The sequence below is a fragment of the Pagrus major genome, chromosome 1 (assembly GCF_040436345.1).
Source record: "Pagrus major chromosome 1, Pma_NU_1.0".
NCBI classification, from domain to species: domain Eukaryota; kingdom Metazoa; phylum Chordata; class Actinopteri; order Spariformes; family Sparidae; genus Pagrus; species Pagrus major.
In genome coordinates, this window is record NC_133215.1 from 26632253 (window position 1) to 26660085 (window position 27833).

The following is a 27833-nucleotide window of genomic DNA, read 5'->3' on the forward strand; positions in this document are numbered from 1 at the left end:
TAAGATTGTCAGCCTGTCGGGTTTATTTCTGTACTGCTGTTTGAGCACAACACAAAGTACAAACCATAATATCGTCTGAGAACATGGTGTGTAAGACCTAAAGAGCAGAGAAACAGCATGAAATGCACAAAAAAAGGAAAAATAGGCTACGCAGAAATTTCATACACATGTACGACAGCAAAACCACTTCATCATAAGGCACTTGGGGGTGTTTTTCTCTTTTCTTTCACCTTCAGTATCCATATCAGACCCTATCAGTCATTACCATATCTTGCTTATTACTGGAGTCGGAGGAGCTGGTGTGATAACACAGTCAGTCTCTCAGGGGAGCCCAGCAGAGTTAATGCCAGACAATTCACATGTAGCAGGCATCATCCTGGTTAATAATCAGGGTTTATGAGTGTGTGTGTCAAGATACTGAAACAATAATCATCAGAGGCAAAAAAAAGGGAAAAAGATGGCAATTAAACACAAGTTGGAGGCTTCAGAGATGTTTCTTCATTCACATTTTCCCAATTTCTAAGTAGGCATCATCGATGACTGGTAAGAGTCAGGGGACCGAGCGATGAATGGAGTGTGTATGTGATCTCCGCTCAGGATGAGTAAACACAAACCGGGGTGCTTTTAGAGCGATCACCGCCTAATTAGGAGGGTGTGACGCACAGTCACAGTGATGGATGAGTGGAAAACACACGATGGTATGCATGAGTGAAACCTGCGGAGAGGAGGTAACGGACAAACAGTAAATCCTCACTCCCTCTGTGTCCTGCCCACACACAGAGGAGGAGATGGGCAGATGAATGGCATGTGTATTGAAAGTCTTCAAAAAAAAGTGGCATCACCATTCATAGTCTGATTTTAAAGTACAGTACAGAGATATAAATGCCCTCATTTTAGGGCCTAGCCCAACAACAAAGGTCCTTCTCCTTCAGTTTTCTGAGCTCCATAGAATCAAACATCACAAAAGATGAAATCCAACAGTGGCAAAGAGTGTCAGAGACAGTGTGTTTGGAGCAAATGATCTTCATGTCCTGTTCAAATCCTTTTTTTGTTGTTGTTGCTATTTTAGTCTTTTGTAATGAGACCGACTGTCCAGTGAAGGGTTGGACCTCCGCTGACAGTTAGAGGAGCGACACGGCCTCCAGGTTCTCTTTGATGATCGTGTCCATAACCACCTGGAAGACGACCTGGATGTTGGAGGTGTCGGTCGCCGTGGTGAAGTGGTGGTAGATGAGTTTGCTGGGTGTGGCGTTGAGCGAGACAAAGGTGGCGGCGATGAAGCGGGCGGCCGAGTCCACGTCGCAGTCTGCACCTGGAGGAGAGATGAGTGGGGGAGGAATCAGACTTCATAATGATAAAAATCTGGCTCCACAGAAAACTGAAAAAGTGCTTCTCTTAGATGTGTATCAGGCCAGTGGATCCCAACCAGGGAAATTATGATTTACATATTTGAGTGTTGCAGGGAAATAACTTATTTACTGTTGCTCAGCAGTGGTAGAAGAAGTATTCAGATCCTTTACTTAAAGGGGCAGAAAGAAGAATTGGGGAAGGGAAGAAATTCAAACTCAGAATTTTAATATTTACAATATTAATGAGGTAATAATACAAACTGAAAAATATTTATTTTTTCCATAACTGAATAAACAAGCTGTTCTCAGAGGAAAATAAGGTCCCAGAACACTATTTGAAGCTAGAAAGGTGGCGGGGTCCGCCAAATATAAACAAAGTAAGACAGTATGAAACTGTGTTGTCCTTTAAGGTCAGTTTGTTTATTCAGTTTATTTAGTCATGAAAACAAAGAGAGTTTGTTTATTTAGTTTGTTTTGCCGTAAAAAATCGGTCAATGAAGATCTTTCTCTCCTGATTAAAAACTATATTACCAACACTTCATACTGTAGTGCACCTTTAAGTAGAAGTACCAATACATCCATGTAAACACTCTTCCTGCATGAACTGCATTCAAAAATCCTACAAGTACATAAGTATCATCAGTAAAATGTACTACGTATCACGTGACTGATTTATCATTATATTCAACATCATTAGATTGTTAACACTGATACAACACTGTGAAAGTAGAGTTTTACTGTTCTAGCTGGGGGAGGTGGCGCTGGCTTTCAACTCATTTATATAGGCTACAGTTTGGAGGTTAAGTGCAGTGATTCCGAACCTCGGGGGGGTCAGGCGCTTCCAAAAGGTCACAGGACAAATCTGAGGGGTCGTGAGATGATTACTGCAGGGCTCAACAATAAGGATTGCCTTGTTGCCCTGTGGCGAGTAAAATACCACGTCAGGCAAATAAATCTAGCAACTCTGTTACCCGATTGGATAAGTGGGAAAAATGTTAAAAAGTGATAGAATTAAACAATTTTTTTCTCACTATTACCAACTCATAGACATCTGAAACATGACAAGTGGCCCTGATTAGTCAACGAGATTAAACGAGCAGATAACTGAAATAGAAAGATAATAGTTCAAACAATGTGCACTTTTTTTGTAATTTTAATTGTGCTCTATAACGTCCAATTCAAAATTGATATAAATGAACACATCTGAAATACGACTGGCGTTGGTGAAGGAGTGATAGGGCTGTGGTAATACATGGAACAATAAAGGTTGTGACACGCATCAGACCAGTCATCACATCTGAGGTCAGTGTGAAACAGACGCCTGCTCTGCTGGCGGACCCCAGTCCCGAGAGTTTTAGCATTTATATTGACATTTGCATGAGAGCAGAGAGGACACAGCCCCTGTTGAGCCCACTGAGACGTGGGGAGCGAAATGCTGAGCGGAGCGGATACAAAAATCCCACCGAAAATAACACAATCTGTGTGTCTGTGTGCTTATTATCAAGTTGTCTTTGTAGGTATAACTGTGCACATTGATCTCTTCTTTTGATTTAATTGGGTTTGTATGGCTGAAAGTAATGTATTCTTCAAATTCACTGACCGTCAAGATATTTTAGCTTCACACTCTTCCTGGATGTTATAAACCGTCACATATTTAACTGACATTTTGCATATACATCCCTGGATTTGTGAGGTGAAGTCTTTGTTTTGTGTGATTCATTTATTTTTCCAAACCGGTTACAGTGAAATGTTCATGATGCTCAAAGCAAATTATTCCTTATTCTGTGGAGAGTAGATCCATAGTCAGGTGACCCGTCGTTGTCATGATAACAATAATACAATAATACACAAATGGTTAATGTTGTGAAACGGTCGCAGTTTGGTTAGGTTTTAGAAAAGATCATTGTGTGGGTTAGATCAGGCCTACAGCTGATTATTTACATTAAAGGTGCGATATGTAAGAATTCTAGTTTAAAACATTCAAATATTAACAAACATTATCAACAGAATGGGAGGAAATGACAGTTTTGCCGTTATGTCAAAGACATATATTAGTTGTGTTGCAGAGAGTTAGCCCCTCGCCATTTTGTACCATAAGAGGTGATAGTCCGATAGTAGACAGCACCAGCTTACATGCCCCCTCTTTGTTTGGAGTATGAATTCGAGGTGGCAGATTCTTACAAATTGCACCTATAAGTACATGACATAATTAAATACATTGTGTCTGTTAACTTAAGTCCTGTGTTTGTTTGACCCATCCGTCAACCCCAACCCCAACCTCCACCCTGCCCGGACTCTCTGGTTGTGCTCTCCACAGAAGTTTATGGGAAGGATTGGCGTATCACAAAAAATCAGGCCTACCTTTAAACTGTGGCAGGTATAACCTCAGATGTCGCCCAGAGTGTAAAATCTTGTCTTGAAAAAGGTCTATCTTGTTCATGAATAAAATCTGCAATAAAAGACACACACACAAAAAGAAAACACAATCAGCTGAGAGCTCAAAGGCTTCCTCAATCAAGAAAAAAAATCAATCTGAAAGATCACGAGAAAAATAAAGTGTTGATTTGATTTGGTGACTCCCACCTGTAGCGCTGTAATAACCAACCAAATGATGAAACCAATAAATCACATTCAAATATTTTATCGCCACATTTATTGTCACTTTGCAGATATGTAAGCAAAATGTGAAAATCAATAGCTTTGATGGTACCAGCACAGGGTGATGATGGCGGATCAATGACCTCACTCCAGTCATCAGTGTGCAATCGATCACTCGTGTCGTCTGCAGTGCAGCCGCTCAACAAGCTCAGCTGCTACTTTCATACATCTTTGTCTTTCTGCTGTAATGCCTTCCTGCCTCGAAAACTCTACTTGTGCTCGACTGACGCCACTTTTCATGGGTGCTTTTGGCTTTGTAGTCGACCAATTAAAACTACGGCCGAGTTCTCTCTTTCCGGGCTGATTGATGGCAAAAACACAAACGCACTGATAATGACGAGGGAGGGATGAGGTAGAGCAGATTTTCAATGAACAGGATACAGAGCAACACCTAGGTGTGTAATTATCACTGACCAGCCGCAGTGAAGAGTTAATTGAGGTGGAGGTTACAAATTTCCCTCCCACGTACAAAAAGGTATCATTAAACACTTTTGTTTAATGAGCCTGTTTGCCATGTTAACGTGCAGGCCCACACACAAGCGTCCACATAAACCACGTCTCAAACAGACTTTTAATTGCCCATTTGGCTCTAATGGAGCCTTAAATAACATTTCTTTATGGTTAAAAAAAGAATCATTTACTTAAAGGGATACTTTGGTTTAACAGTGTGATTTTCTCGCTAAGATCTTTGATATTTTCTGTCTGTGGTGTTAGTTTTAATGACATCATTCTTCATTCACTCACCCTCAGGATCACAATATACTGACGCTGAAACATGGAATTTTGATCTATAAAGCAACACAAGTGCCTTAGGTTAGTCAGATGTTGGAGTTTTCTTTCTACACCATCAGAGAGTTAAAACCAGTGTTCACAGTGAGAGCTTTCTTAACTGCAGATGACACTCGCATCAACATGCTTTAAGTGGAATAAATTGAACAAGCTCGTCACACGCTTGTTTTAATGTGATCATTTACCGGAAACGAGAGTGGAAAAACACAGAGAGGGGAAAATGTCACCTCGCCAAAGCTCACCCTAATTACAACTCGCCGTTTAATTACAAGTGACAGAAGACTCGGAGACAAAGGGCTGAGGCGGGGCCCGGTATTTGTGTGCGCGTGGAAACAGCATTTATTAAACACATTAGTGTTATTCTTGTCTCATGGTGTCATAGAGAACAAATGGAGAGCTACAAAGAGATTTTGTTTGTGTCTCCACTCATCCGTTTGTCCACCAACTGAACTGTTAAGTGAACTGTGATCCACACCCTCTTCAGCTGGAGCCTGTTGTCTCTGCGTTTTCTGTCTAAATAAAGCTACATCTACTGGCCAGTCTCAGGATCAGTGGTGGATAATTCAACCGCAGCAGCGGTGTGGTTGCAGATATCACAAACTCATAACCCCTCCTCGCCCTCTCTCCAACGGTGGCCGCTAAAAATGTGAAAGGCCCTCTCTAGAGCAAAATTTTGGTTTGCCTGTTCTGGGATACAGTATAAACATGGCGGTGCAACATAGCGGACTCTGTGGAAGAGGAACAGGCCCCCAGGACGAGCACCAGGTTTTGAAGCCAGTTTTCGTAGTCGCCAGACCGTGTAATTGCATCGTCAAGTGATGCACTAGGGCACTTGTGAAAGAAGCGACTGTAAAATGGTGGATACATTTTCTTGAATGTCACAACTCTCACAAAATGACTCGTTTGACTGTCATAATTTGATCCATTCGGTCCAATAACATTTGCAAAATCTAGAAGAGCCGCACAATTAAATTATTTTATCCCCATTCAACTTAGCCGGTAACTAAACTGGAAGTTAGCCGGCTCGTTCGGCAGAAGTCTCTATGGGCCCCACAACATGGAAACTATGCGGAAGACAGTCAAGTCACTTTGGCTTCATGCATCACAGAACAACTTTCATAGGAATGAATGGGACTTCGCCTCCATGGCTGCGTCCAGGTATTATTATAACGTCCTTGAAGAGGACCTGCTCCCTCTGTAGATATAAAAGGCTAGTTCTAAGACAAGGCTGCCTGAAGTGGGGCCCACAGGCCAGAGTTGGCCCACCGTAAGGTTTGATCTGGCCTGCCAGATGTTTCTAGAGAAAAAAAAACTAAAAAACATTATAACATGAATCACTGATGATGCCATCTTTAATATGTAGGATCCCTGATCATTAATTTGTGTGAGCACTATGGGCAGAAAGACAGTTTAATTAAAGGATCTTGGTATCTTGTTACTATGCAGGCCCTGAGGGGCAATTGGAAAAAAATAATTTAAGGAATTAATTAACTAATTAATGAATTAAGATCTTAATAAAACAACACAATAGGTGTTTGCTTTTGGCCCGTGGTCCACCATTACTATCAGTTTTAGCCCTCAAAGGGAAAAAGTTTGGACTCCCCTGTTCTGAACAAAAACACAATGCTTTTTAGTTTCAGGTGATTATACACTAATGAAAACATAGTTATGAATATTGTATTACACTTTTGCCAATAGATCCTCCTAAATCCCACACCGGAGCTATAAGATTGTTTTTTTAATGCCTTGAACTATGTTATAACACATTATTTTGTGACCACCGACAGCAGTGGTTCTAACATGAGAGGAGGGTTTGGATGGGTCATGTCGCTCACAACTAGTGCCTTACATACAGTCACAACGTGCACACAAAGCTGGGCAGAGCAACACAGTCAATAAGGGGGAAACGCTAGAGCATATGCAGCTACATGAAGCTGTACTGAATCCTGCAAATAATTAAAATGTTAGTATAGGATGGTATTTTAAACAGCTTTGGTGCAGACTGACCTTTTCAGTTATTGTGACTTACAGTAAAAAATGAAAAGAAAAATAATTCTGGAAATCACCAGGAGAGAGCTCTCTAAATGTTACAGATTATTTTAAAATGTATTTTTGTTTGTTTGACTGCATCTTTACTCCTGAGCTGGAGGAAGTGTGTGACTGCTGAGTTTCTCACCATGGATGTGCTGCGGAAGAAAACGTTGTTGCAGATGGCGGCGAAGAGTTTCATGCTCTCCTGAAGACGATTCTGCAGAGAGAAGACAATAGACCATCATACAGCTGCAGAGGTGCAGGGGGAGCAGACAATATCACTTTTAAATCTTAGCCAATGTGAACAGAACATAATCTGATTGGGTGAGCCTGAACAAACGGTCGCCAGTTGCTTTGAGTGGAGAGCAGGACCAGCCGTACCATGGAGGGGTCTTCCACCAGGGTCATGTCGTATCCGCTGAGCGACACCACGAACAACACCGCCCTGACGTCCTCAAAACAGCCAATCCACTTCCTCCGCTCGGTTCTCTGGCCTCCAACATCGTACATCCTACACAGAGAGAGATGGAGAGAACAGGGATGCATGGGTAAACCCGTTAAAATAGGCAATTGACATCTTTCCCATTGCCAGTGGATGAGTTTTCCTTTCTGTTTTTCTGGTGTGTCACATTTGATGTCACGAACGTGCTGGAAACGGCAAAGCAGCAACGTTTTTCATTCATTCATTAGGTGCACCAGCACATTATCTAGGTGCATATCAGAAGAGCCTCCTTCTGCTTTTTTCACAGTAGAAAGTGTCATCACAGGAAAAAAAACAAAACACAGGTGTAATTGATAACAATGGCTAAAACGATGGCTGCATCCTGTTTAGGTGCGCCGGATTCAGGGCCTTTGTTAGCCCTCGTTAACATCATTCATTACAGCTGTGCTTTTCCTGTTACGACCTGTTAAAATGTCTGCTTTAAAATGAATGTTTGAAATGCACTGTTCCTGAGATATAAACTGAATAAGATAAAATAAAAAATAATTGAATGAGCTAAACCCCACCGATAGGGCCATGATAAAAGAGGGAGACGGACGTGCAGCGCCAAAAGAATTTAACACTTGAGAAGAAAACCAAAGGAAAGTAGCAACAACAGCCTTTAAGTGTGGAGGAATAAGAGACATCCACACTGTGACTCTGGGCCCAGGTGCTCCTGATTTAGCAGCCAACACACTCCAATCATGGATCTTAAAGAGAGTAAACAGACACACACACACACACACACACACACACACACACACACACACACACACACACACACACACACACACACACATCAAGGTCTCTCACCACAAAGAAGAAGCCACTGTTCGGATGTTAAGGATAAAAAAAAAAAAAGAGGAACTTTTACCCTACACTCTTAAATATTCCAAAAAGTGACGTTCCTTTGGCTGCTCAGATAACAAGACAACACATCATTTTACATATTATGCATTTTAATCCAGATCTCTGCTGTCTGATGTAAAACTGTAAAAGACACCGCCCTGCGTGATGTTATACTAATAAGGGGAACAAATCATTCATGAGAGAGCGAAGGTAGCATTGTATTTAGGTTATATACAGTATGTGTGTGTGGGTGTGTGTGTGTGTGAGTACATAGAACGAAATTTCATTGTGACTGACATGTTCTTTATCAGGATTCAATTTCTAGTAGGAAGAGTGTGAGACTGTGCTGTTTGCGTGTTCATGACCTTGCATGCTGATGGCGCAGCCTACTGTAGCACTGAGGGGTTTCTCTGATCAATGACAGATTGTATTAGTTTTAGATAAGGTCACATATTCCTAAAATACGGGATTTACGCTTGCGCACACACTCACACAAAGATGAGTGTGTCCCTGTAGACTGGGCTCCCCCTTTTTCAATTTTCACCAAGACAATCACAACATTTTCCCAGAGACAATCACAACACGGCGCACAAGGAGCGTAAAGGTCAATGTTCTCCAAAAGGACGAGAGAGAGAAATACAACAAGAATACGAGCAGAATAACAGAGAGAGAGAGACAGACAGATCAGTTCGTCCCACTTCACCCGTTTTCAAAGCCAGATGTGCCATCTCGCCCCTTCCATTTGAACATCCATCGAGTTAATGCTGCTCTTTATTGAGAGGGGAAATGAACATGTGGAAACAGACGCACAAAGAGGGAAACAAACAGTGAAGGTGGAAAAACACAAGCATGAGATTTATGGTGGAAATTTTCCGTGGAAATGGAAGCCCGGCACAGGACGTGTCAATGAAGCTGATGCTTCATTACACAAACACGTGCACGACCACCCCAATAACACACAGTGACGGGGAGTGAGTGTTCTGCCTGCTTTATGAGTGTACACAGATACACACTGACCACAATTACATTGTGCAGATCATATTTAGTCAAGTCCGCCGTCCAGCAGCCTGCCTTCAAATGTGCCCGAAAGGCTAGACATGTTAAAAACTGAGCAGCTGACAAAAAATGCAGCGAGTGAACTTTTCAAGTTGCTTATTTCAGAGGGAGAAAGGCAGAGCTGTGTACTTAAATCACTTGACTGACTTTACTTTAATGACAGAATGTGAGGACTCTTAGACAAAGTAAGGCTTAAACTGAATGCTAACATCAGCATGCTAACATGCTCACAATAACAATGTTAACACGCTGATGTTCTTCAGGTGTAATGTAATCCAATATCAAATAAAACATATTTAAATGTTGAAAAATATGCAATGTTTAAAAAAAGTGAGAAAAAATTCCTGGATTCGTCTCTTTATCCTGATCTGCGCCAAAACTTAATGGGGTCTATTCTGGGCCGAGACCCATCCTCCATCCAAGTTTTGTGGATATCCCATCAGTAATTTTTTTATAATCCTGCTGACAAACCAACACACAAACAGACACAGGTGAAAACATAACCTATTTGGTGGAGGTAGCACTAAACACAAAGTATAGCTGAGCCTGATGGGAATGTTATTAAGTTTTGAAGGTCTTTGGTCAAAAAGAAGAGTATTGGACACATTAAAATGTTGACAATGTTACCAGAGCAAAAGACAACAACCCTCATATAAGTCTAATTGTTGAGATATTTCAATCTGGACCAGGTGATGGGCCAACACAGTGACACAGCCATCCATAGCATTGCTAAAAATTACTTGAAACTAAATTTTGACTATAACACCAGTGATTCTTGTTTGTAGTTGGACTTGAGTCCCCTTCTTCATTTGGTTTAGCATTAAAAAACAGTCTCCATTTTGTTCCAGTGCGTTACCGTTAAAAGTCCACTTGGCACCTGAGTCCACCTCACCTACATCTTCCTTTAACTGTCATCGTCAGAGAGAACCAACTGAAGCACAAACTCCAGGACTGATGCGTTTCAAAGCTCTGGGAAAAGCAGATACAGAATTTTTTGCAGCGCACACAACAGTATGGACAGCCAGCAGACTGTGAGGAGATATCGTTACATTTTACATTTCAGCTTTCATGATTGACTGTTTCTTTTTTAAATTGTTCCATTTCTGATTAAACTAACTGCAGTCTGTACAGAGAGCAAACCTCCTCTTCAGTTTACATCATCCTTTCCCCCTCTTCTCCCTTCACACCTGCCACCCTTGCCCCATAATGTTCACCCTCATCTGCAGTGTTATAATTGTAATTATCAGAGCAGTTGATGTTAATGATGCAGGAAAAGACCCAGATCCTTATTACAATGACGGGTCAGAGGTCAAACAGGATGTCTGTATGCAAACTAGGCTGTGTCTGGGTGTAAAGTTGAAGTTGTCTGAGTCTTGCACTCACTCACTCACGCACACACACGCACATACACACACACACACACACACAAATTCTGCATGCAAAGAGAGATTTTTGTTTGTGTGGAGTTCAGACCTGCATTTGTTCCTTTTTTAAATAATGCTATCATAACAAATATAAACTACTGCTTTCCTACCCCACAAAGGTCCCGACCCAGAACCTACCTGGGAATGTTGGGGATACAGTGTGCATAGACCAATCAAAGGCCTGTGTTTTTAACCCACTTTTAATTTATGACTCCTAAGTTGCAGATTTAGCAGAGCAAACACATTGTGCAGCAATACCAAGAGAGCGAGAATAATTTAAAAACTGTCAAATCCAACATGAATCACTTCTTATAGAGGAAAAATAGGAGTGCAGGATGCAGATGCTGGCTCGGATGAGAAACGTTGAGTATCAACCAAGAGAGCGACAGTCATTGAACTGAGGGAGACAGCTTCACATCGTGTTAGCTACAAGTGGAGCCTCAATATTTACGAAATGAGACCAAGCCAGGGCAGAAATCTCCATTTACATATCTACTCTGTAGTCAAGTCTCTGCTGAATGAACACCGACATTATTCAAATGTTGAAAAGGAATATTTTATGAACCAAGACTTTCCAAATATATCAAATCTAGTGTCTCTACTTTAAGTTAAAGATCCCCTCAACACATGTATTAAAGGATAAGTTCACCCAAGAATGAAAATTCAGTCATTATCTTATCATGCTGATGTAAAGTCGAGTGAAGAGTTCAAAGTCCACAAAACATTTCTGGAGCTTCAAAGCAAAACAGGGTTGCAGCATTCTGCTGAACACCCAAAGTAGATGGGGACTTGTTTTAAAATGTAAAAAAACAACCAATCAAAAACATTAAATGGCTCCACACAACTCGTCCAGCTTAATCTTAGTCTGTGGAAGCGTTGGAATCTCAATTTGATTTGAAAAGACATTATTTACACCCTTGATGCACTGCCGAGCGTTTTCACACTCACACTTTTAGCTTAGCATTCAACTGTAGGACAGTGAAGAAAGACACATTTTTGACTTGAGGGGGACTTTCAGAAAATTATTTGTTAAATTATTAGTTAGTCAAACTACATACTGTCTATGTCTGAATGGGAAAACTTACCCTGTATACCTGCCTGTCTTTTTTTCTCTCTCTCTCTTTCTGACAAACACAAACCATCAACTTCTCCAAAAATCCCTTTAATTTCCTTTTTGTTTTTAAGTCTGAAATAATTACATCAACTTATGCTAAGCTCTTCCTCAACCCCAAGGGCTTGATCTCTCCAAGTCACAGACATGAACCTACACACACACCCAAAGTCACACGCACACACACGCTCTCTCATGGTGCTGTGTGTCAATTAACTATCCAATTATTTATCTCCTCAAGAATTCAGGCAGATAAGAGAGTGGGTGTGTGAGAGAGGGGAGGCTGGGCTCCGTCCTGCAGCACCACCTGGGACTCAGATCTGACACCGTCACCTTGTGGTGACGTCGCCATCACAGTGTCTCACAGGAAAAAAACCCACACATAAACATAAATAAATAAAAATCATAAACAACCAGGTTCTGAGTGATTCAACAGTGACGCAAACAGTAAGTCTGCAAGGAAAAAGCAGAGTTTATCTGCACGAGACAACAGATGCAGCTATGATCAAAGTGTTTCTCTGCAGGTGAAACTTTTCCTGATGTGAAATACTTCCACTGTCGAATTGCGTCAAATGTGTTTATGGCATTAAATGCAAACACACACACAAGTCAGCGGCATCCGGAGACTTACAACAAGATTTAGATGTGACACAAATGCCCCATCCAAAGTCATCCGCTGACAAACTGACTCGCTCTACAATGTTTATATGCTAAACAGAGATCTTATGAAGAGCTGAGGTAATGTGTTTTATTGTTTTGATTCATATGGGATGTAATGTGGAGTGTGGATGAAGGACAGGTTGTTATTGGGAAGGAAGAGAGAGGCGGTGCTCCTCAGGTAGACATTACTAAGAAGGAGGAAAGTAATTTGATTTTCTTAATGTGACAGATACGCTGCAGACACACACACACACACACACACACACAGACACACATACACACACACACACAATGAAATGTGTGTAGTGCTGAATGTATCCTTGTTAACCCTACACGGCCCATTACCTTTCCAATAAAACCAAACTGTGAAACTTGAGCTCTATAAACTGACCTCATGATCTGCACTTTTATGGACCACAAATGTTCAGTGTTCACTGGAAAGAGAAATTACTGCTCTGGAGTAAATCTTCATCATTTGTTTCAGAGTACATGGGTCACGCTGCTATTTTGCCTGAATGGAAAAAACATCTTTTATCCATTTCTACAAAAAATGCTTCTTTAACTGGTCTATTTGTCATGAGTTACCCTTCAGATAGACTCAGAATGATATATTCTAGTCTACCGTTCATACCGAGGTAAAGTGTCTATCTCTCTTTTTTGTCAGTCAGTTGTTGTTTTTGGATTTAAATGATTTTAAGCCTAGCAGCATTTATAGATGGCGATCCACCACTTTGGTCCAGACTGAAATATGTGATGGACTGTCTTGAAACTTTGTACATTCATGGTCCCCAGACGAGGACTTTGACTGACTTTTTCTTGTCTTTCAACTCTTTCAATTTATTTTAGTACTTGACTTTTTGACTGCCACTTCAAGATACAAGATAACTTTATTTGTCCCTAGAGAAATTAGTCTTTCAACTTCAACTTCAACTGTTTCAGTATTTCAACCATTTTAAAGGCTTAGTGCCAAGACACACCAATGAACCAATTGCTTTTGAAATGTTCTGGTTATTTTGTTTTTATTTTACAAAAAAGCTATTTAAAAAAGTATAATTTACCAAAACACAGACAGCGCTGGTATCAATGTGGAAAATATTTGAACTGATACCATTGCCTTTAAGCAGACATTTACCAAAAAATCAGTAACATCAAGAAGAAAAGACAAGAAAAGTATTTTAATGTCGGCTTTGTCCTTGATGTTGGTTTGTTCTGCATTGTGTTCTGCAGCAGAGAAATCAGGTTCATTAATATCCATCGCCCTGTCATGACCATCGGCTCCTTCAGGAAATGAGTTCAGCCATTCGAGGATGATAAAGAAGTTGGTATTATGTGACAGCGGCTCATTGATCAGAGATGAATATGGTCATCTGACATCAGCCTCCAGGGCTCAGATACCTGCCCTCTGCTTCTCTGCTGATAAGACTGACCCACTGGTGCTTTTGAATATGTGTGTGTGTGTGTGTGTGTGTGTGTGTGTGTGTGTAGTCAGTAGATGAATGTAAAGCCGACTGAAAGGTGCTGTATTGACGTATTGAATGAAGCCACAAATCTCCACCTCACATCTCGGGCCTATCACATGGCTGTAGACGGAGATAAGAGTGTCACAGCTAAAGAAGTGTAGTAAGTTGGTATGACAGCTCCCAGAGAAGTCGAGGGCAGACCTGATGGCAGCAGCTCAGAGTGACTCAGTAGTATTATGTCTTCATAAACAGCCAGGTGAAAGGTGTCTACCTGAAAATGAGGTGGTTGACTTTGAACTGGGTCTCTATCACGCCGGTCGTCCTCAGCCGTACTCGCAGAACATCTGTCTCTGTCGGCACGTATTCTGGAGAAGTGAGGCGGGCCATGTTCTCAAAGAAACTACAAAATGAGGAAGAGGAGGGGAGAGAGAAAGAAGGGTGTGAAAAGGTGAAAGGCAGAGGAGAAACAAGGGGGAAAAGAAAAATTAATAACCTGCGGAGAAACTTGAGATCAAAAGAGAATAAAATCAGGTATCAGAAGTGGATTTGTAGACTCGTACATTGTGTGTGTGTGTGTGTGTGTGTGTTGTGGCCGTGTCAGCTGCCAAGCGGCGGGGTAGGGTGTGCAGTGATAAGGCCGGAGCCCCAGGGGGCGCAGCGGCTCATCACGATGAATATTCACACTGTGGTTTACCATAATAACACACTCAGGCTAAGCTTTCAAACACAGATTAGCTATTAACACAGCTAGTGTAATCAACTGTATGGTGTGTGTGTGTGTGTGTGTGTGTGTTTGCACTCAGTGAGATGTGATCTTTTTCCAAACACACACACACACAGACAGTGACATCTCCCGCTACCTGAACTGACTGTGACATTCTCAACTAGTCATCCTGAATCAGGTTCTTGGACAGCGACACACATCCTGCTGCTTAAAAAACACACGGCCTGCCGGACACTGCACAGTGCAGACATCATGCGAGCGTTATGTACCTCTGTCTTTGTGAGGACCACTCTGAGTTTCAGGGAGAGGGATCATTTTTTTATTGAGTAAATTTTAACCAGTTCTCAATCTTCAGAGGGCTGTGTTGACTGATTTTTGGACACTTGGGGGCAGCAGAAAAAACTGCAAAGTGTACAGAGATAATTTCATGATTTAACCTCTGACGTTTAAATATCAAATGTCCTATTATACCTGTGTGTAAAATTTGATCATAGTAATCGTATCAATGGCCACTGGTGTTTTGTGAGGTCACACTAACCTTGACCTCTGACCTTTGGCCATCAAATTCTAATCAGTTCATCCTTAAGCCGTAGTGGACATTTGTATAAAATTTGAAGAAATTTTCCTCAAATCGTTCTTGAGATATCGCGACGCAGAGGCATAAAAACACTTAATATGCACAGAGTGGTCAGGGCTCTGTGGAACTTCTGTGTAGTGCTGGAAGCCGGTCGTTAGTTAATGTTAGTGGACTCCATTTCTAAACTAAGGTTAGCGACTATTGCTGTCTGTTAGTGGAGCGGAGAGAGGCACTGAGATGAGATACTCGAGTGCTTCACAAAGAAATCCAGCATTAAACAACTTAAACAAATCTGGCTTGTAGGCTTGTAGAAGCAACCAAGAGACGGGGAAGGTCTCATTTTTCATGTCAGATTACAATCTGCTCACATATGTCCAATAAAAAAGTGATTAATGCATGTAAATTGCTACAAATTGTTACATAGAGCCCCTTTAAACAAGCCAAGAGTTTAGCCAGATAATCTAAGCCACTCATTAAGTAGAAAAACTCAAACTGAGCACACCTGAAATATGTTATAATTCCTTTAAGATAAAGGTAAGGGTCTGCGAATAACGGTCCTCACAAGTATACAAGTATGAACCTGTGTGTGTGTGTGTCTGAGGAGAGCGGAGGGTGATGGTGATGTACGGTCGCTCTCAGTGGGAACCAGGGGGGCCTGTCGGTGTAGATAACCCCAGAGCTGAGGCCTCTCGCTGGGGTGGAGGATGAGAACAGACGGCCTCCTGGAGGGTCCCAGCTCTGTCTTACTCCTGCATCACACACGCCATCCCCTCCACACTTGTTTCCCATTTTTCCTCACTTATTCACTTTCATTATTGAGTCGGCTCATGTTTGACTTCTTCTTAATATTCACATTTTAAACAAGCTCATTTTCAGCAGTTTTTGGGTAGCATTGCTTTGCTATTGTACGAAGACAGTCAAGGCGAATATACAAAACACAAGTAGGTGTTATGTGGATGCGTGGAACAGCCATAGAGGTACATGTGATTATAGTTTTCTTGGGTTTGTCTCCCTCCCTCTTTCCTTCCCACTCTCCAGACTCTGATTCCCAGTGACAGCGAGCACACGGCCGAGCATCAGCTGCTGAGTCCAGCTAATTAGACCCCTGCATCTCCTCAGCACAGCGTGAGTGTGTGTTGAAAGAGTACTCACTACAGCGCCGAGTCATTCAGCTCATACTCGTATCCCCGGGCCGCCGCCGCCCTCACGCCCTGGTCGGCCCACAGACAGGTCAGGGCATGGCCAAGGAAAGGAAACAGCACCTGTTCTTCATCAAAGCACCGCCCACACGACAGGACAGAATGGGCGTGGACCTACAAGAAGAGACAGGGACAAATTTATGGATGGATGGACGGCTGGTCGGGGTGGGGCGGAGGCCAGATGGGAAAAAAGGATGTGAGCCTAAATGACAGAAAAGTTTGGGAGTCTGTCTCTGCTCTCTAGACTTGGTAATCAGTATAGATGCAGAAATGAATGGACTTGAAAACACACACACACACATACACACACACGCACACACAGACACACACACACGCACACACACAGACACACACACGCACAAACACACACAAACACACCCTGCTGACATTTAATAGAGGAAATTATTTGGTCAGCATCTGCCACCAGGAAGTGTTGAGTGGGCGGCGAGCGTATGAGCGCCGATAACTTTGACAATAAAGTTCAAATCAAATTGAACGTCACAATCAAACCACCCACCTAACGTCCAACTTTCTGCTCTCTATCTCATGCAGACAAACTGATGCTGTATGTGTGTGAATGTGTGTGTGTGCGCGTGTGGTGCCAGACAGCAGCTGTGGCTGCAGCGCTGAGATACTGCTCTCTAGTGGAGGTCTGGGGGCAGTGCAAGAAAACCAGAAACACAAAATCTAAGGATACATTTAAACAGAGAGGGAAAAGAATGAGAAAGAGACTGATTCAGAGAAAAGGTCTGAAGGGTATAAAACAAAAACAAAGGTACAAAATGTCAGATAGAAGACAGACAGACGTGTTGACATAGAGACAGACTACCTTGTTCCTGTTGTTAGCCAGGTTGATCCGGAGGACTCCCATGCCATGGAGGACAAACTTCATGGAGGTCAGGAGGTTATCCAGCACTGCAGGCTGCCGAACACCAAAGTTAACAGGTTAAGGTCATGAATACAAAGAAAATCAGACAAAAGCCTAGTTCACTGGATCACATAACAAAACTATTAAAACTAGAATGGCACTCAGAATGCATATCTCCGCCAAGGCCCAACAGTCCCCTTAAATTCAATCAAGCCTAATCCAATATCAAACTCAATAGCCCTGTATCACTCTAAATATTAAACCACCCATAACTGCTTAACCATAATTTGAGCTCATCAGATGGTTTTACATGTGATTATCTGCCAGACTATGTCTTGATCAGGTCATATTCCAAGAAAGTCTGATTTGAGTTGATTCTGATGTATAGAGCTGATTGAAAACCAGTGCCAGTCTGAAAGTTTTTACACACATATTCAATAATCTGTAAACCTGTGTGTGTGCTTTGGATATGCTCTGTACTTGTTGCATTCAGTGCTGCACAGATGGAAGTTTTGGCTACTTGGAGGCAGCAGAACAAACTCCACTGTTCTCAAATGTTCCACTGTGTTCACCACCTAGTCTCTTTATATGGCATTTGGTGGTGTACAGTTGGGTTTTTTGTTGAGAACAGCTGCAGCTGACGAAAAACACTATGAGAGCAGGGACACTGAATGAAAACAGTAAAGTCTTGGGCTGTAAAAAAACAAACAGAAGACAAAACAAGGAGCTGAAAGAGGCTTAAACACTCTGCAGAGCTGAGGGGAACTGCAGAGTCTGCTGATAACCATCTGTGGGTTTGTCAGTGTAAGCGACCTCTTTGATCCATTGTTAATATGAAAATATTGATTAGTGCAGTTGAGGATTATCCAAACATGCCCCTTGTGGCTTAAGCTTTAATGGTTGCTGTAACATGGACAATGAGAAACTGACAGTTCCAATGTGGCCCCTTAAAGGTGCACTACGTAGTTTTGGGGAAGAATTTTAATCAGAAGAGAAAGATCTTTGTTTAAGTCTAAACAAACTAAATAAACAAATTATCTTTGTTTTCATGACTGAATAAACTTAATAATCAACCTGACCTTAAAGGACAACACAGTTTCATGCTGATTTACTTTGTTTATATTTGGCGGACCCTGCCACCTTTCTAGCTTCAAACGGTGTTCTTGGGACCTTATTTTCCTCTGAGAACAGCTTGTTTATTCAGTTATGGAAAGAATAAATATTTCTGAGTTTGTATTATTACCTCATTAATATTGTAAATATAAAAATTCTGAGTTAAAATAGCTTCACCAAAACTACATAGTGCCCCTTTAAATAATCAAATTCAAGCTGGCTGGCCTTGAACACACCACTAACTACGTTCTTCTTCTTTTCTGTTGCACCTCAAATTGTGCATATTTGCTGTATATGTATGTGTATGTGGGGCTGTGTATGTATATCGACTGTGCCTCTATCACACCCTGTGGACCAGCTATCAAGCTTATTGAGAGTGTAAGAGAGTGAAAGTATCGTGTTACTCACATAAATGAAACTCATAACTCTGTTTTAGTGCTCGGACAACTTGAGATTTTAGTGATGAGCACAGCGACTCCTGCAGAGAGCTGGCAAGGGTGTGTGTGTGTGTGTGTGTGTGTGTGTGTGTGTGTGTGTGTGTGTGTGTGTGTGTGTGTGTGTGTGTTATACCCTACATCACTCTCCTGCCAACTAAAGATAAGCCTCACATTCCATCACGATTCTATCACAGTCTGGTCGCTCTTCTCTGTGTGTGTGCGTGTGTTTCAGTGTCCACAGATTGAGACGTGTGGCTCTCCTGGTGAAATGTGTGACGTGAGATAAGTCAGCGAGGTGATCAAACCACGAGAGCTGGGCTGAGGGGCTGCTGACACCACGGCGTCAGGGACAAAATTAGTGTCTTTCAGGAAAACCTCAGCTGACAGCGCTGCATTGATTTGTGTCAGAAATAAGCGGCTCTGGGCGTTTGTCTCCCTCTGCCTCACCGACACTGTCATCGGCTCAGATATGTGATTTCATTACAACAACATTCTTACAGTCTTAAGAACAATACACTGGATAATGGATCTCTATGGTGCATGTTTTATGAGCATGAACGTCACTATAAATTAGGCAGTCGGTGATATACGGACAATGGCAGTCTTATGGTTTGAGAAGTTTATCTGTATATCAACTGAAAAGTTTTGTTTGTGTTGATTGTGTGATGAAATGGTCTTTGTTGTTGTCCCCATGAGAAAGACAATGTAACTGGAAATAACGCCAGATATAAAATTTTGTGTGAAGTCCTCTCCTCTGTTATTAGGATCCCTCTGAAAATTCAGTCTTCATTTATTGGATTTATTAAACTGCTTTGTGACGTACAGGTATTGCTGCTTATCTGTCCACCCCCCTGGATTTACAACTAATAAAATTACTGCCTGTCTCATATCTCTGATCCAGTCGTTGTACTCTGGTTTCTGTCTTCAGTTGGTTCATTCTTCCTTCCTTCCTTCCTCCCTCCCTCCCTCCACCTTTGTCCGCCTTATCAATTGTTTCCAAGTTCCTCCCTCTCTGACTCAAGGCTTACTTTAGTTTAGTGTTGACAGTAAAGGTGGGAGGAGGGAGGCCATGGCTAAACTCGGGACAACATCAGACACTATGTGTGTGTAGAAAAAAAGGAGTTGTCCCTCTAAATATACAGGAAGTAACATTTAAATGGGCGCTGTGTAGTTTTAGGAAATTTGAAATTAAAACTCAGAATTTTAATATTTCCATAAGTGAATAAACAAGCTGTTCTCAGAGGAAAATAAGGTCCCAGAACACTGTTTGAAGCTAGAAAGGTGGCAGGGTCCGCCACATATAAACAAAGTAAAACAGTATGAAACTGTGTTGTCCTTTAAGGTCAGTTTGTTTATTCAGTTTATTCAGTCATGAAAACACGAGTTGGTTTATTTAGTTTGTTTAGGCATAAAAAAAAATCAGTCGATGAAGATCTTTCTCTTCTGATTAGAATTTCCTCCCCAAAACTACATAGTGCGCCGTTAATAACAGTAACAAACACTTAACACTCTACATGGCTCTATTAACCCTAATAGACAAACACTGTGCCGCTCTTTTAATTGTTACTGACCAATGCATGCCTGCACACACACACAAACACAAACACACACACACACAGCCTGGGGCCACAGGTGTGTCATTGTATGGTAATCTGAATCCACCATCAGTCATACGTCACCTCTCTGGAAAAGTATGGAGTAATAAGACACCGTGTTTTCAACCGTGTGTGTGTGTGTGTGTGTGTGTGTGTGTGTGTGTGTCACTTTGAAAGGAAGTCCAACAGACAGGAACCTCACACAACTTTCTAACCTTTGTTTCCTGCTGACTGTTAATGCCTCCCCCCCACCATCACCACCACAGTTTAAAGCATTGTGAGAACTGCGGTTCACTGTGCGTCAGCGGAGATATTACAACTCCCATTACAACAGTGTAATCACTAATTCCATCCACATACACTGAACTATTGTTCTTGTCCAGCCTGTTGTTCCCCGAACACAGAAAACTAACAGCCGTTAGCAGTTGTCTGGTGTCACAGCTTCTGCTACAAAAACACAACAACAGAGAATGCGACTGGACTGGCGGTGGCTTGACACTTAATCATTAACCAAACACTGTTCTGATAGTAATGTGTTACTGAGTATATGCATTTATAAGTTTACTGACTGCTCTACTGACGTCCCACACCAAAAACTCACAGCTGCTCCAGGTGATAAAAACTCTCAGACACATCGCATTTTTCAAGATGACAAAAAAACTCATGCACACACCTGAATCAACAAAGAAGCTTCCAGGCTGAAAAAAATACAAATTCAGTTCATAAATGTTATTGCCGCGCCAACATGTGCACACACACACACACACACTCACACACATAGCATTACTTGTGTTGACTCAGACTTGTGTGTATTGGAAGAGGATGAAGGGAGAGTCCATCAGCCTATCCACAGTAAAAACAACACCACGGCCTCGGGCTGCAAATAAAGGAGGGATGAGACAAAGAGGAGCCCCCTTCCTACCTTTCCCCCCCTTACTCCTCTCAACCAGGCTCTCCTGTCACGGTCCTAACGCAATACAAACCTGGCTGGCAGGGCCACATAAAGCCAGACAGAGAAATACCTTTCTGTGTCTTCATGGGAAATGTGAGAGAAGGAATAGTGATGAGGAGAGGACAACCTGTCCAGTTCAAGACGGGGTGGAGGTGTTTACTACTGCACTGGTGGACACACAGACACTTGTTCGAGATAGCAGGAAGGGAGTCAGAGGTAGAAACAAACACACATGTGGAACAATATGCACAGAGGCCTGATAAAGAACGATGAGCTCATTTATATGTGTGTGTGTGTGTTTAGGGGAGGGTGTGTCTGTGTTTGCTGTGGGAGATCGGGGATGGTCAGTGATGGGAAGGGAAGGGCAGGTTTGTGGGTGCGTGTCATTTTCCACTTGAAAATAAGGGCGTCATCACCTGAGAACAAAGGCAAAGCCAACTGACAGGAGAGACAACAAAAGATGTTTCACGACTGTCATTTAACATGTGTTGATGCTTGTCTGCATGCTTGCACATATAAAAAAGAATATCTCTGTATACTGATTATATATTTGTGTAAATGCAGCGCAAGAAGGTTCCAAAATGTAAAGTGATGCAGAAAATAATTTGTGTCACTCCTTGGTGCTTTTTAGTTACATTTCTGAACAGTGAAAATGTTAAATAACTCACTCAACTTGGTGCTGGGTAGCATTTAAAGGTTTTAGTGATGCTAGCAAGATGGCTCTGGGATCTGTTCATTGGTTGGTTGACCACTTTGGTCCAGATTGAAATATCCCAACAAGTGTCAATGCTTCAACTCTGTTTTGCTGTGAAGAAATGTTTTGTGGACTATGAATCTTCACCGAACTTTCCATCAACATGGGGGTGAGTAGATAATGATTGAAATTTTATTTTTTGGTGAACTTATACTGTTATCTTGCGTCCTTGAAGGGTAAAAAATTCAGTTTGGTTTCGGACCAAATGTCTGAAAAACTTATAGCATTCCCATCAGCCTCTGCAGTACTTTGTGTTTAGAGCCAATTAGCAAACATTAGCATGCTAACACGCTAAACTCAGATAGTAAACAACGCCAAACATCAAACCTGCTAAACATGAGCATCTTGGCTTTCTTATTATAAGTCTGTTAGCACTAATGTTAGCATTTAGCTCCATTAGCATGGCTCTAGACTCTTAGTCCTGTTTGATGTTTCAGTACTGATATCAAAACAATAACATTTTTCAAGAATTTAAAAGTGAAAGTAAATAAAAGTGAACTAAAAGTCGACGTTCTCAAATATGAAAAACAGTACAACAAGAACTTTGATCAAAGACAAAGTTAATGTGACTGTAAATTGAACAGGACATTCAACGCCAAATTTTGCGACTTGACAGTTCTTGATTAACATTTCATTTGGTGCCTGCTCAAACTAGAGTTGTTGAAAATATCTTTATCATATTAATCTTTTCATAAAATCTAAAATATTCTAAAATCAATGTTGTGTCAATTTTTCCTCGTGGTATCCAACATGGCATCAAGACGATATTTTTCAAGGTCTCGAAGTTAGAAATTCCAGCATCGTAACAACACTCGCTCAAACTGATTAAAGCAGAAATTGACCTGCTCGGCTATTATCTTACTTTCTCCAGCACGGTCTAATAACAGAAAGTATGACGCTTGTGCTGACAGGAGCGAACTGCGGATAAGGTGACTGAGACAGGAGAGGCGGCAGAAGGAGAGAGAAGTGGAGAGAAGGAGCTGAGGCCTCTTTAATATCTAGGAATGCATTCAAACATCCCAGCTGCCTGTACAAACAGCTGGGACCTTCATATCAGTGTGAGAGTGCGTAATAATCCTGGACGATCCGCAACTGCCAAATTTGACAGTGTTTTGCATATTTCCAGGACAGATATTATCTTTTGCCCATAAGGTGATATCACACACACACACACACACACACACACACACACACACACACACACACACACACACACACCAACCATCTGTGTAAATACAGCTCTTTATAAATAGTCATTTTTAGTTCAGTATGAACTCTCACAGTTTTATTGTCTGTTTCACCTCTTTTCAGAGTGTGAATTGTGTTTCAGAGTTCATTGCATCATCTTCATCCACTGAATGAAGTTTTCCCTGACAGCTCTATTATCACAGCGCAGGTATCAGAGGCACGATGAAGACAGAGAAAGCCTTATATGTCATCACATATTCATTATGTATATGCATAGCAAAGAGGAGGAGGCCAGGAGAGAAAAAGAGGAAAAGGTAGAGAATAGCAAGGAGGGAAAGAATATGGGAAAAGGTCAAAGAAGGGGGATGTGAACGAAGATAAGGCTTCAGGGAAAACAAACTGAGAGGGTGAAACTGGTGTGCTTGTGTGTGTCTGTGTGTGTTGAACCGTTTCATCCTCCCCACCCCATCCCAACCCCTAATACAACGGAGGAATTTGGCTTTCAGTCGCACACAGACACAGAAGGAAAAGCAGATGCGAGCCAAACCACTGCATACCAACTTGGATCTGACCCTGGGTATCATGAGAAATCTCAGTCCCCCACAGGAACCAAGCATCGCCTCGTTTTCCATCACACCTCCATCACTGCAGCGATACACCGTTTCCAAGGTATACCGTGTACTTATCCAAGTCAGTGACTTCTACCATATTAGTATTTTACTTATTAGTTTTTATCAAGTTTAATGTCTCTCAGGACTAGAATATTTTGTGAGATTATAATAAAGTGTTTTTTAAACCAAAAAACCCTCCTGTTTTATTCCTTGTCGGGTCGTTTTAATAACAATCACATTACATAATTCCCTATAGCACAATATTTTCTGATATGGTTTCCGTGCCGTGAAAAACTCATACCGCTGCTGCCCCTTCTTTAATGTCATCTAACTTTCACTTTAGTCGAGCCTGCAGCATTAACTGACCTCTTGACTTCCTCTATTCTTACTTGAAACTAAACTACAACGCTAGCCTAACCCTAAGCTGATTACATACTGATCAACTGAAGTAATTTATATGTTTTCTACAACTTTTCTACAACAAGAGACATGTTGTTATCCAGCTCTCCTCTACTGGAACCCAACCTCACTGTATGCTAATGGACTGTTATCTGATAAAAAACCACATCAGGGTGAACCAGGCTCGAGTCTGATCAGGTGTTTGTATGTGTGTGTGTGTGTGTGTGTGTGTGTGTGTGTGTGTTTCCAACCTTGAAGCTGCTGAGCTCTTGCTTGGTGAATCCATTACTGTGGATGATCTTCATCTGTTTGACCAAAGTGCTTTTTCCGCTCTCTGCTGCACCTAGAGGCGAGTTTTTAAATAGTGGTTAAAGCAACATTATGTAACTTTTTTTACCTTAAAATAGCAGCTTCAGAGTCATGTTGATGGTACAGTGTCTTGTTTCAGGGTGAATGGTGTCTCTGTCTCAGCCACTCCGCCCCCCCGTCACTTGTTTCTGCACTATGTAACTTCGGTGAGAGGGTAGGATCACAGCGTTACATACATGTTTACACGTTTTCAAGATATTACTTTGTTATGATGTAACAAGTTTTATTTGTATTTAGCACCTACATTACATCTGACACATTGTTCCAGACCTAGGATTTGTATTTAGGACAGTGGTGGGGGCAAATTGCACAAATTGACGATTTCAACATGATGTTACGTTTAAAAGACGAGATCAAACACAATAAACTTGCATCTATTTATCTGTGGTCAGAAGACTGTAATGATTAGACTAATTGATTAGACGATCGACATAATAGTAATCGTCAACTATTTTGATAGTAGATTAATCATTAATCTGTATTTTTCAAGCAAAAATGGCAGAAAATGCTGTTTCTTAGCCTCTTAAATATGGAGGATTACTGCTTTTCTTTGTTTATATCCTATTAAACTGAGTATCTTTGGGTTTGGACTGAGAAAACAAGACATTTAAAAACATCACCTCGGACTATGAGAAGCTGGGATGGACATTTTTTTTTACCATTTTATGACATTTAGTAGACCAAATAATTAATCGATTAAAGCAACATTATGTAGAAATTGGCATTTTGTGCTATTTGGCACCCCCTACAGTTTCTGAGTGCAACACCACTGTTGTAAATACAAATCCCAGGTCTGGTCAGGTCAGGATGTAATGTAGGAGCAAACTACAAACAAAACTTATGTATGTTGAAGTGAACATGTATGTAACGCTCTTACCCTCTCACTGAACTTACACTGTGCAGACACAAGTGACAGAGACAGTTTGCTGGTAGTTTAAAGGTGCACTATGTAGTTTTGGGGACACATTTTTAATCAGAAGAGAAAGATCTTCACTGACTGATTTTTTTTGTATGTCTAAACAAACTAAATAAACAAACTCTTTGTTTTCATGACTGAATAAATGAATAAACAAACTGACCTTAAAGGACAACACAGTTTCATACTGTTTTACTTTGTTTATATTTGGCAGACCCTGCCACCTTTCTAGCTTCAAACAGTGTTCTGCGACCTTATTTTCCTCTGAGAACAGCTTGTTTATTCTAATTATTTCTGAGTTTTTATTATTACCTCATTAATATTGTAAATATTAAGATAGTGAGTTTGAATTTCTTCTCCAAAACTGCACAGTGCCCCTTTCAGGTAAAAAAGTAATTGTAGCAGCAGCCCTAGAGGTCAGACTCAATCATTCACCAGCAGTGGTTCCTGAATATATTTGAGTCTGTCTCAAACAAACTGGTTGGTAAACTTTCCAGCCTGCATGAGGACTTGTATCATGTCCTCCACTTGAAAATATCCAGTTATGAACACAGGTACAGTTCATATACTGTATGTTACATGTGCACACACTCAGGTAGATAACAGTCCGGAGGATAAACTTCTCTCAGGTGAGTTGAAGCAGAGTTAATATCAGTCTCACCCAGTAGGAGTATTTTAACCACGTTCATCTCCCGCTTGGCGGACTCGTACAGGTCTCTGTCTATCTTGGCGCTGTGTATCTTCGCCTTCTTCTCCTCTGTGACTTCGGTACCGAGGCACAGTCCCATCCTGAGCGCTCATCTCCTCTCTGAGCCCGGCCTGAGAGGAAAAACTGAAGTCCACACTGGGATCAACCCGAGTTTTTCTCTTCAGGCTGCATGCTCCGAGCCGGCCAGCTACTGCGCAAATTGCAGGGTTACTGTGTAGAAAAAGTCTGTGGTTCAAAAAAGTTCAGGCCATCTCCGAAACATCCTTCAGACTCACCGCGGGAGTTGTGGGACAGAGGTGATTTTACGCATCGCTCCAAGTGGCAGATTTTAATGGGTGGTACTTTCTCCACCGAGAAAACACCGAGCTGTTATGTCACTGTGCGCCGCAGCGGTTCAAACTGAGCTCTGCCGCCTTGGCAAAGACCCCAGATAATCCGAAAAGTGCCTCCTCCCACTGCAGCCTGCTGCTGCTGCCCAGATGGAAAAGTTTTTGGACTTCCCTTCCTGGGAAGTGACGTGCGGGGGACAAAAGTGCTGAGTGCGCAAATCCATGTAGTTCACCTGTGCGTGCTCAGAAAACAGATCACATGTACTTCTGGGTGGATGTTCTCAATTACGCACACTTATTTTAATCAATTTCAATTTATATCATTTAATATGGCGCCTTGCTATAAATTAAAGCTTCTGCATACCCACACAGGTGTTTCCCATTCTTCTTGGCTGATCACAACAGCTCAGCTATGTACAGTATGTGATACCTTCAACATCGACATACTAATGAAGGTGATAAAGATTGAACTGGTCCTGCAACAAAACTAACAGATACTGAGACAGATGGCAGACAAGCCAGCAGCATGTGCACATCCACAGTCCTGACAAGAGGCTTTATCACAAGTAAGAAATACCTGTGGTGGTCATGAGTTATTCAACCAGATTTTATTTCTTCTGGGATTTGACTTATTTGAACGATTTTTCAGAGGCCTGAAGGGGGAAAGCATAAACCATTGGATAAAATGAACATTTATTCTGTAATATACAGTATATTCTCTCTCTTAGTCCTTTAAAGGAACAGTTCACCCAAAAATGAAAACTCAATGCTGATGGAAAGTCAGGTGAAGTTTCATAGTCCACCAAAATTTTCTGGAGCTTTACAGCAAACCTGCGTTGCAGCATTGTCCCGAACAACTGAAGTAGATGGAGACTTGTTTTAAAATGTTAAGAACGGCTAAAAAAGGCCCCAAGATCCCCAATTATCTACACACACATCCACGCTTTTAGCTTAGTAGCTAAAGTAAAGATTTCAGTGTGTAAATGACGTCTTTTCCAATCAAGTTGAAATCTCTGGGCTTCTGGAGACTTGGATTACACTGGATAAGCTGTATGGAGCCATTTTATGTTGTTTTTCTGCTCTTTTACATTATTTCAAAACAAGTCCCCATCTACTTCAGCTGTTCAGGAGAATGCTGCCATGCCGTTTTGCTGTGAAGCTCCAGAAATGTTTTGTGGACAACGAAACTTCACCTGACTTTCCATCAATATTGAGGTGAATAGAT

General features: G+C 41.5%; 1 protein-coding gene across 1 annotated transcript; it reads right to left on the reverse strand.

Moving 5' to 3' along the window:
• Positions 1-26677, reverse strand: gnav1 (guanine nucleotide binding protein (G protein) alpha v1). The gene is made up of 9 exons (XM_073476777.1): positions 26232-26677; positions 24537-24628; positions 17198-17290; positions 16322-16482; positions 14140-14268; positions 7209-7338; positions 6973-7044; positions 3711-3798; positions 1-1312 (listed from the first exon to the last, which is right to left on the reverse strand). Exons 1-9 carry the CDS (start codon positions 26356-26358, stop codon positions 1122-1124), a joined length of 1083 nt encoding a protein of 360 aa, XP_073332878.1. The 5' UTR covers positions 26359-26677; the 3' UTR covers positions 1-1121.
• Between the last annotated feature and the right edge of the window lie 1156 nt (positions 26678-27833).

What these genes read in the sequence shown, in the direction of transcription:
- gnav1 (XM_073476777.1), bottom strand. Translation starts at nt 26,358, where the DNA reads ATGGGACTGTGCCTCGGTACCGAAGTCACAGAGGAGAAGAAGGCGAAG. An exon ending in CTGAATGACTCGGCGCTGTA is followed by an intron (nt 14,269 to 16,321) that starts GTGAGTACTCTT and finishes CTCATTTTGTAG; the next exon opens with TTTCTTTGAGAACATGGCCC. An exon ending in ATACCTGCCACAGTTTAAAG is followed by an intron (nt 1,313 to 3,710) that starts GTAGGCCTGATT and finishes TCTCTCCTCCAG; the next exon opens with GTGCAGACTGCGACGTGGAC.